Here is an 11,229-nt window from a genome sequence, read left to right as displayed (position 1 = left end):
TGGTTTCAAAGAACATCTTTATTTCTGCCTTCATTTCATTATTTACCCAGTAGTCATTCAGGAGCAAGTTGTTCAGTTTCCATATAGTTGAGCGGTTTTGAGTGAGTTTCTTAATCCTGAGTTCTAATTTGGTTGCACTGTGGTCTCAAAGATAGTTTCTTGTGATTTCTATTCTTTTACATTTGCTGAGGAATGCTTTACTTTCAACTATGTGGTCAGTTTTGGAATAAGTGCGATGTGGTGCTGAGAAGAATGTATATTCTGTTGATTTGGGGAGGAGAGTTATGTAGATGTCTATTAGGTCCACTTGGTGCAGAGCTGAGTTCAAGTCCTGGATATCCTTGTTAACCTTCTGTCTTGTTGTTCTGTCTAATGTTGACAGTGGGGTGTTAAAGTCTCCCATTATTATTGTGTGGGAGTCTAAGTCTCTTTGTAGGTCTCTAAGGACTCACTTTATGAATCTGGGTGCTCCTATATTGGGTGCATATATATTTAGGATAGTTAGCTTTTCTTGTTGAATTGATCCCTTTACCATTATGTAATGGCCTTCTTCGTCTCTTTTGATCTTTGTTGGTTTAAAGTCTGTTTTATCAGAGACTAGGATTGCAACCCCTGCTTGTTTTTTTTTTTTTTCCGTTTGCTTGGTAGATCGTCCTCCATCCCTTTATTTTGAGCCTATGTGTGTCTCTGCAGGTGAGATGGGTCTCCCGAATACAGCACACTGATTTGTTTTGACTCTTTATCCAATTTGCCAGTCCGTGTCTTTTACTTGGGGCATTTAGCCCATTTACAGTTAAGGTTAATATTGTTATATGTGAATTTGATCCTGTCATTATGATGTTAGCTGGTTATTTTTCCCATTAGTTGATGCAGTTTCTTCCTAGCATCGATGGTCTTTACAATTTGGCATGTTTTTGCAGTGGCTGGTACCGGTTGTTCCTTTCCATGTTTAGTGCTTCCTTCAGGAGCTCTTGTAAGGCAGGCCTGGTGGTCACAAAATCTCTCAGCATTTGTTTGTCTGTAAAGGATTTTATTTCTCCTTCACTTAATGAAGCTTAGTTTGACTAGATATGAAATTCTGGGTTGAAAATTCTTTTCTTTGAGAATGTTTTATATTGGCCCACACTGTCTTCTGGCTTAGTTTCTCCCAAGAGATCTGCTGTTTGTATTATGGGCTTCCCTTTGTGGGTAACCCAACCTTTCTGTCTGGTTGCCCTTAGCATTTTTTCCTTCATTTCAACCTTGGTGAATATGACAATTATGTGTCTTAGGGTTGCTTTTCTCAAAGAGTATCTTTGTGGTATTCTCTGTATTTCCTGAATTGGAATGTTGGCCTGCCTTGCTGGGTTAGGGAAGTTCTCCTGGATAATACCCTGAAGAGTGTTTTCCAACTTGGTTCCATTCTCCCTGTCACTTTCAGGTACCCCAATCAAACGTAGATTTGGTCTTTTCACATAGTCCCATATTTCTTGGAGGCTTTGTTCGTTTCTTTTTACTCTTTTTTTCTCTAACCTTGTCTTCTCGCTTTATTTCATTAATTTGATCTTTAATCACTGATACCCTTTTGTTCACTTGATGGAATCAGCTACTGAAGCTTGTGCATGCATTACGTAGTTCTTGTGCCATTGTTTTCAGCTCCATCAGGTCATTTAAGGTCTGCTCTATACTGTTTATTCTAGTTAGCCATTCATCTAATCTTTTTTCAAGGTTTTTAGCTTCCTTGCAATGAGTTCAAGCATCCTCCCTTAGCTTGGAGAAGTTTGTTATTACTGACCTTCTTAAGCCTACTTCTGTCAATTTGTCAAAGTCATTCTCCATCCAGCTTTGTTCTGTTGCTGGCAAGGAGCTGCAATCCTTCGGAGGGGAAGAGACACTCTGGTTTTTAGAATTTTCAGCTTTTCTGTTCTGGTTTCTCCCTATCTTTGTGGTTTTATCTACCTTTGGTCTTTGATGTTGGGGACCTACAGATGGGGTTTTGGTGTAGATGTCCTTTTTGTTGATATTGATGCTGTTCCTTTCTGTTTGTTAGTTTTCCTTCTAACAGTCAGGTCCCTAAGCTGCAGGTCTGTTGGAGTTTGCTGGAGGTCCACTCCAGCCCCTGTTTGCCTGGGTATCACCAGCGGAGGCTGTAGAACAGCAAATATTGCAGAACAACAAATACTGCTGCCTGATCCTTCCTCTGGAAGCTTCGTCCCAGAGGGACGCCCGCCTGTATGAGGTGTCAGTCGGTCCCTCCTGGGAGGCGTCTCCCAGTTAGGCTACACGGGGTCAGGAACCCAGTTGAGGAGGCAATCTGTCCATTCTCAGAGCTCAAACGCCATGCTAGGAGAATCACTGCTGTCTTCAAAGCTGTCAGACAGGGATGTTTAAGTCTGTGGAAGTTTCTGCTGCCTTTTGTTCAGCTATGCCTTGCCCCCAGAGGTGGAGTTGGCAAAGGCAGCAGGCCTTGCTGAGCTGCAGTGGGCTACGCCCAGCTCGAGCTTCCCCTGGCTGCTTTGTTTTCCTACTCAAGCCTCAGCAATGGCAGATGCCCCTCCCCCAGGCTGCTGCCTCGCTGTGGATCTCAGACTGCTGTGCAGGCAGTGAACAAGGCTCCGTGGGCATGGGACCTGCCGAACCAGGGGCGGGATATAATCTCCTGGTGTGCCGTTTGCTAAGACCATTGGAAAAGCGCAGTGTTTAGGTAGAGTTGTCCTGTTTTTCCAGGTACAGTCTGTCATGGCTTCCCTTGGCTACAAAAGGGAAATCCCCCGACCCCTTGCACTTCCCAGGTAAGGCAATGCCCCACCGTGCTTCAGCTCACCCTCCATGGGGTGCATCCACTGTCCAACGAGTCCCAATGAGATGAACAAGGTATCTCAGTTGGAAATGCAGAAATCACCCATCTTCTGCGTTGATTACGCTGGGAGCTGCAGACCGGAGCTGTTCCTACTTGGCTGTCTTGGAACGGACCTGCACAAAGTAAAATTTTTATATCAACTTTTGCATAGACTGTTCAGGTTCATGTTACTTTTCTTTGCCATTGTTCTGTTGTAGGTATATGCCAATCTAACATCTTGTCAAGCTCTTGGAAATATATGTGTGATGAACATGAATTCTTACGACTTTGCCACATTTGATGCATGTCGACTATTTCAGTTTATCTTTGAAAATACTGCTGGACTAAGCACTGTTCATTCTATTTCATTTTGGTAAGGATATTTTAATTGATGAAATGTTATTTTGACTGAATTCAGTGCAGTTATTAATATATTCACAAATATTAATAAGAAATATTTATTCTCCATTATTAAAACAGTTGTAACTGTTTATAGGAGACAGAATCTTCCTTGGCTGTTTTATGGAGACCAGTTAGGATTAGCACCTCAAGTCCTCAGTTCTACCTCTCTTCCTACAAATTTCAGTTTTAAAGGAGAAAACCAGGTAAAAATGTCTAATATCATTCGAGGATAACTACATTTTGATTTATAATTTTAAAAGGTAATAAGAAAGTTACAATTCTTACCTTTTTAGGTTATTGCTACAAACTCAGTTACTAAACTAAATATAAATGTCAACAACTTACAAGAACTAAACAGTATAGAGTTTAGCTGTCGTATTGAATATGTGGATACTTCTGGATTATGTGGTTATGACAAGAAGTAGTATTTGTAGGGTTGGGAAGAGTAGTTTTCAACACCAAATGCAAAAAATCTCTGTCCTGTTTTTCCATACCTTAAAGAAGTGCTTCCAAAGATTGACTGGGGCTCTGTGACATTGCTCAGCACTTCACAGGGCCAAATTCCTACCTCTAACTTTTTGACCTTCCAGAATGAGGAGATACTGTTTTCCCACACTGCCTCCTATTTAACAGGTTCGAAAGGAGGCTATCTGTCACTAGGGCTGCCTCTCAATTCTAGAATAATAATTTTCATGCAAAAAAAAGTCCAATTATTTTAGGTGTATTTAGTCATAGAAATAGATTAATTGAGCCTCAAAATAAAGGTAATTGAATGTAATTTGTCAATGATGAACATTTCTTTATAGGACATTGTATGACTTTCAGAGTATTTGACCTGATTTTGCTCTTGTTTTCTTTAATCAGAATACAAAACTGAAGTTTGTTGCTGCTTCCTATGATATAAGAGGAAATTTTCTCAAGTGGCAAACTTTAGAAGGAGGTGTTTTACAGGTAAGCACAATTCTAGTTAAAGAATTAATAATGTGCATTATTTTGCCTGAGGCAAAGATAAAATATTAGATTATTGTATGAATAAAGCATCAGTTACATACTACAGTTGATTTTTTTTCTTATGCTTTAAATTAGAATTTCTTAAGTTTCTTTCTTTTTTTTTTTGAGAGAGAGTGTCACTCTCTCACCCAGGCTGTAGTGCAATGGTGCGATCTTGGCTCACTCAGCCTCCCAAATAACTGGGAGCTGGAACTACAGGTGCCAGCCACCACGCCTGGCTAATTTTTTTTTTTTTTTTTTCTTGAGACAGAGTCTCGCTCTCTCACCCAGGCTGGAGTGCAGTGGTGTGATCTTGGCTCACTGCAAACTCTGCCTCCCAGGTTCACACCATTCTCCTGCCTTAGCCTCCCGAGTAGCTGGGACTACAGGCGCCCACAACCACACCCGGCTAGTTTTTTATATTTTTAGTAGAGACGGGGTTTCACCGTGTTAGCCAGGATGGTCTTGATCTCCTGACCTCGTGATCCGCCCATCTTGGCCTCTCAAAGTGCTGGGATTAGAGGCGTGAGCCACCATGCCTGGCTAAGTTTTATTTCTTTAAAGTTGTGACTTTAATTTATAACAGATGTTCCCTTAACTTTTCATATCCTTGATACATTACATAAGTATGACGTAGAGCGTATATCCATGTTTGGGTGAGTATAAGAATAGAAAACAGTTGTGAGAGATATTTATGTGTTGTATTATTTTACTGTAGCTTTGTCCAGACACAGAAACAAGGCTAAATGCTGCTTATTCATTTGGAACAACCTACCAACAAAATGTAAGTTTGAATGATATTAGACTATATTTTAGCTTTATTTTTCAAAATATCATATCAGCAGTAATTGGAATAATACTTAAATTTTGAGATTGGAAATTTTTTTTTCTTGTTTTTGCTTTTTTTTTTTTTGAGATAGAGTTTTGCTCTCGTTGCCCAGGCTGGAGTGCAGTGGCGCGATCTCAGCTCACTGCAACCTCCACCTCCCAGGTTCAAGCGATTCTCCTGCCTAAGCCTCCCGAGTAGCTGGGATTACAGACGTGCCACCATGCCCGGCTAAAGACGGGGTTTCTCCATGTTGGTCAGTCTGGTCTCGAACTCACCGCCTCAGGTGATCTGCCCTCCTCAGCCTCCCGAAGTGCTGAGATTACAGGCATGAGCCACTGTGCCTGGCCAGAAATGTTTTTAATAGTGATGAATAATTTCACTAATTAATATAATTTTTTATTACCTGGGTACAGAAAAGCTTGATTTCAGTGGCATAAACAGAGCACCTTGTTATCTATAGAGGTTTTTGTTTTGTTTTGTTTTGTTTTGTTTTTTGAGACAGAATCTTGCTCTGTTGCCCAGGGCGGAGTGTAGTGGGGCGATATTGGCTCACTGCAATCTCGGCTCACTGCAATCTCTGCCTCCTGGGTTCAAGCAATTCATGTGCCTCAGCCACCTGAGTAGCTGGGACAACAGGCATGTACCACCACACCCAGCTAATTCTTGTGTTTTTCTTAGAGATGGGGTTTTGCCATGTTGACCAGGCTGGTCTCAAACTCCTGGCCTCAAGTGATCCACCAGCCTCGGACTCCCAAAGTACTGGGATTACAGGTGCGAGCCACCTCGCCCGCCTAAAGTCTTAAACATCATATAATATTACATATTTGTAATAAATTGTTTATCTGCTTCTAGGCTTATAGGTCTTAAAAAGTAATGCTTACTTCTGAGCATTTTGAAATAAGGTAAAATGCTTTTTTTAAATGACTAATAAAGGGTTACTCTCTTCTTCTACCCCTAATAACAAACAAAATAATTCCTTCATCTTCCTCCATTTTTTTCTTTCTCCTTCCTTCTCTGACATTCCTTACTTTGGTACATATTTTGAAATTACATTATCTTACTAAGGAATATTATGAGCCATTAAATACTTGAAAGACATGCATGTATTAGTCCATTCTCACACTGCTAATAAAAACACACAGGAGACTGGGTAATTTACAAAGGAAATAGGTTTAATTGACTTACAGTTCAGCATGACCGAGGAGGCCTTAGGAAACTTATGGTGACAGGAAGAGAAGTGCTGAGCAAAAAAGGGAAAAGCCCCTCATAAACCGTCAGATCTCATGAGAACTCACTCACTATTATGAGAACAGCATGAGGGTAACCGCCCCCATGATTCAATTACCTCCCTCCAGTCCTTCCCATGACACATGGGGATTATAGGAACTACAGTTCAAGATGAGATTTAGGTGAGAACACAGCCAAACCATATCAATTCATTAGTCTGTAAAAATACATCTTGATAAAGTTCCACACATAACCATAGAACAAAACCACAACAAAAAATGCCATTATGGAAAGTAGATTGGAAGAATCTACTAACAGTGATTACCTCTGGATAGTGGGGTCAGAAATTATTTTTGTTTTCTTGTTTATAATTTCCAAATTTTCTACCATGAACATGAATTTACTTCTTTTGTCAGAAATGATTTACATGTTGTTGTTGTTGCTGTTTTCAAAATAAATGTTATTGTGCTTCTAACATAGGCCAGAAAGATCAACATTTATGTAATGCCTGTCTCTGTGTGCTCAACGTTTTATCGTTATTATCCCATTTGATTCATAAAATAACTATGTGAGATACATAATATCTGTGCTTCACAGATGAGGAAATTATGCCAAGTAATTAGGTAATTTACTCAAAGACTTGTGTCACATAAACAGTGGAGCCAATGTTCCATCAGGTTTAAAAAGCATTTTTATTTCATTGAACCTGGCCAACTCTCAAGTTCTTCGTAGTGTAGTAGGCAAAACAGTTATATAGACAAATAATTGCAAAGAATATAATAAGTGTCATTCTATAGGTTTGTACAAGGTACTGATTCCTGGGGAAGTATAGAAAGGCTTCACAAAGTAAGTGATACTTGAGCTTGTATAATGAATATGAGTTTTCCAGGAGAACACAGTGGGGAAGGAAATGTCAGACAGAAGGCACATTTTAATGACAGAGAGGCATACGGTAGCATGGCATATTTAGAAACTACAAGTTGATTAGTATGAATGGACCACCATAGACAGATAGGGAGTAATGAGAGATAAACCTGGCTTGGTTAATGGAAGGCAGATCATAGACATCATTGTACAGCAGGAGAAAAAATTGGGAATTTATCCCATAGGACAGTAGTTTTAAACCTTTTCACTGATGTACACTTAATACTGAGAATGAAAGCATACCTCCTTCATCTGAGTTGAGGCTCAAGAAGTTTTCAAAGTTCTCAAAGCAGTTCTTTACTATTAGTGTTTTTGGTCCTTATAAAATAGTCATATTTACAGTATTCAGGTTTTGGAAGGCAAATGGAAATGCATATAAACAAGGTAGTATAAAGATATTTTGCACAACTAGAAAAACATTCTGAAGATAATAAATATGCTTGCTAATTTTCAATTGTAATTTTTTTTTTTTTTGCTTTTTAGTGCTTTAAGTTGCTGTTTTATGTGCTTTTATTTTCAATTTTACTTTTCAGTGTGAGATTCCTATCTCTAAGATCTTAATTGACTTTCCCACTCCTATATTTTATGATGTGTACCTTGAATATGCTGATGAAAATCAACATCAATATATTTTGGCTGTGCCTGTGTTAAACCTAAATCTTCAACACAATAAGATATTTGTGAACCAAGGTAAGACATCCATACATACCACTTTTTCCCTGAGCAGAAATCAATAAATAAGGTAACCTACATGATAATTTAATAAACCACATAAGAAAGCTCATGAATTCTCTCTTATATGGTTCTATACAGTGTGCCAAAAAATAAAACAATATATTGATGGTGGATTTAGAAACTTTTACTAATTTTATTACCAGACATATTGTTAAGAAATTATACTGTTGCTAAGGGTATATCCTGAGAAACATTAGTAGAACTGTAAATTGGGGCTTTTTCTTCAAACTGTCCTGAATATGCTTTTTTGGACAAATTAGTTTCTTTCGTTATTACTCATATTATAAAATTCCGCTTTTTCAGGTAATTTGCAGGGAAAAGCCTTCCAAATCTATGCAAAGTTCAAACAATCAGAAGACATTCAAGTCCAAGGCGCAGTGGCTCACACCTATAATCACAGCACTTTGGGAGACCAAGAGGGGAGAATTGCTTGAGCCTAGAAATTCAAGACCAACCTAGGCAACATGATGAGAACCTGTTGCTACAAAAAAAAAAATTAACTTGGTGTAGTGGTGCACTCTTGTAGTCCCGGCTACTCTGGAGGCAGAGGTGGAAGGATCACTTGAGCCCAAGTTGAGAATGCAGTGAGCCATGATTATGCTACTGCACTATAGCCTGGTCAACAGAGTGAGACCCTGTCTAAAAAAAAACAAAAGAGGCCGGGCACGGTGGCTCACGCCTGTAATCCCAGCACTTTGGGAGGCTGAGGCAGGCAGATCACGAGGTCAGGAGATCAAGACCATTCTGGCTAACATGATGAAATCCCATCTCTACTAAAGAATACAAAAAAATTAGCTGGGTGTGGTGGCGGGCACCTGTAATCCCAGCTACTCGGGAGACTGAGGCAGGAGAATGGTGTGAACCCAGGAGGCAGAGCTTGCAGTGAGCCAAGATTGCGCCACTGCATTCCAGCCTGGGCGACAGAGTGAGACTCCGTCTCAAAAAAAAAAAAGAAGACATTCACATGAGTTAGAGAAGGCCATTGTCAGGTGTTTCTTATACTAGTAGCTTTTTGCAGCCATCTTATCTAAAACAATAATTTTGTTTTAAATTTGTACAGTAAACTTTTTTCTTTTTATAATAAAAGACAGCAACTCTGGCAAGTGGCTTCTAACTCGGCGCATTTTCTTAGTGGATGCAGTAAGTGGACGAGAAAATGACTTAGGAAGTCAGCCAAGAGTAATTCGAGTTGCTACCCAAATATCACTGAGGTAAACAAATGTCTAATGATATTATTTATGGGAAAATATAATGGAAGTGTTTGCCAGTCTTTAGTAGATGAAAACAGTAAGGACAACTGAATTGGAACAGTTGGTCAGGTTATTTTAAGTATATGTGTAGATTGGCATAGACCAGTAAAAGTGAATAGCCAAGGGGGAAACTATGTAACAGAAGAGTGTGAGGAGTTAGGTCAAAATTCACATGCCAGGTCCCCCTCTAGACCTGCTGAATTAGAATGGGTGTGAATAGCTAAGTAAATACCAGTGAGCTGAAATTGGTGTTTTAGAAAGAGCTTGCCAGATGGTTGGTGATATTTAGGACTCCCCTATCCTCATTTCTTTCAGTGACTTTTGTTCTGGGTTTACCCAGATTAGTTATCGACACCCCCCTCTTCCTAGGATAACCTAACTGTGATCGTACCTTAGGTTAGTACTGCACCACTTAAATTTTTCTTTGTTTTCCAGTGTGAGATCTCTAAAATCTTAGTGACTTTCCCACTCTAATGTTTTATGATGTGTACCTTGAATACACTGATGAAAATCAACACCATCATCTCACAGTAGTTTGGTACTTTGAAGTACTTCAATATACTTTTTTTTCAGTTGTTTCGTTTTGATTCTCATAATCTTATGAGGTAAACAGTGCAGAAACTTTGTTATGTATCATGCTGAAATCCAAATGTACTGTGTTTTCGGCATTTCTTCAATCTGCTAATACAGTGTTCTAGTAAAAATGAAAATGCACCTAATCAGACTTGATGTGTTCTTGATGAAACCATGCTGGCCCCTAGTGATTGGCACTTTCCTTTTTGAATTCACAAACTATACAGTACTAATGCATTGAATTTGGCAAAATGAACCTCACTTTGTGCCATAACCATATTACAGCTGACACTTTTTTTTTTAATTAAAAAATTTATTTATTTGTTTATCTTGAGACAGGGTCTTGCTATGTTGCCCAGACTGGTCTTGAACTCCTGGGCTCAAACAATCTTCCCACTTTGGCCTCCCAAAGTGCTGGGATTACAGGCATGAGCCACTGCACCTGGCTTGACATATATTATTTTGTTATCTTTCTCTTTTGAAATCAAGATCTTATCTGCCTTTCTTTAGGCTTCATGTAGCACTGTACTTTTGATTATTCCTCAAAGATAGTTTATAGTGCTTCAGTGAGTTCATCTGTAAACTTCATAGGACTTGGATTGAGCTTCTAATTTATCTCAGATGGTACATTTTTAGTTTGTTTTTTCTTTAATCTTACACCATCAGATGATATATTTTAATGTTCAAGTCTTGATCACTGAAGATAGCTTGTGTTGTCATCATTAGTTTATGTGTAACCTTCCTTAGTCCTTGTTAACTGATTGATTCTGAGATCATCACACAATTCATATTAAATTCAAAAGAAATGGTAAATTAAATGTATGTTTAAGGGCCTGGATATACTGATTACTATAAATGTATTTTCTTTTAAATAGCGTCCACCTTGTACCCAACACAATAAATGGAAACATCTACCCTCCCTTAATCACCATTGCCTACAGTGACATTGATATCAAAGATGCCAACAGCCAGTCTGTGAAGGTGAGTTCCTGACTAATCAGTGCCCTTATATGTATAAATAGAGTATAATACTGATTCAGTTTACATTTTGGTCAAAAGACAGTCTTTTTTTTTTAAGTTCTAAATAAACCTTTCTCTACATATAGTCAAGTCTTAATTATTTTTTACTAATAATGGTAAGAGGTGAGTTCGTATGGATCCTGAGTATAAAAAAGTAAGAATGGATTATGTTTTTCAGTAGAAGTCTCACCAGCAGCCCAGTATCCTTGTTCGGGTTACTGGGGTATGCTGAGATGTGCAATGTCTGCTCCTGTTCTTTTTGGCCACCTTGCTTTTGTTAAGATTTTGTGGGCCGGGTGTGGTGGCTCACACCTGTAATCCCAGTACTTTGGGAGGCCAAGGTGGGTGGATCACCTGAGGTCGGGAGTTCGAGACCAGCCTGACCAACATGGTGAAACCCTGTCTCTACTAAAAATACAAAAATTAGCCGGGCGTGGTGGCACGCATCTGTAATCCCAGCT

The 11,229-nt window shown here is 39.1% G+C and overlaps 1 protein-coding gene across 1 annotated transcript in view; it reads left to right on the top strand.

The window, feature by feature from the left end:
- TMEM67 (transmembrane protein 67) overlaps positions 1 to 11,229 on the top strand; it is a 67,882-nt gene that overhangs the window by 24,883 nt on the left and 31,770 nt on the right. Inside the window, 7 exon segments of the mRNA XM_017847336.1 lie at positions 3,037 to 3,191; positions 3,315 to 3,423; positions 4,085 to 4,171; positions 4,929 to 4,994; positions 7,724 to 7,880; positions 9,013 to 9,136; positions 10,624 to 10,729. Of these exon segments, the coding sequence (XP_017702825.1) occupies positions 3,037 to 3,191; positions 3,315 to 3,423; positions 4,085 to 4,171; positions 4,929 to 4,994; positions 7,724 to 7,880; positions 9,013 to 9,136; positions 10,624 to 10,729 (804 nt within the window).

Source organism: Rhinopithecus bieti, unplaced genomic scaffold (assembly GCF_001698545.2).
Source record: "Rhinopithecus bieti isolate Rb0 unplaced genomic scaffold, ASM169854v2 scaffold_26532, whole genome shotgun sequence".
NCBI classification, from domain to species: domain Eukaryota; kingdom Metazoa; phylum Chordata; class Mammalia; order Primates; family Cercopithecidae; genus Rhinopithecus; species Rhinopithecus bieti.
The sequence above is the reverse complement of the archived record's forward strand: the minus strand, read 5'-3'. Positions and strand labels throughout refer to the sequence as shown.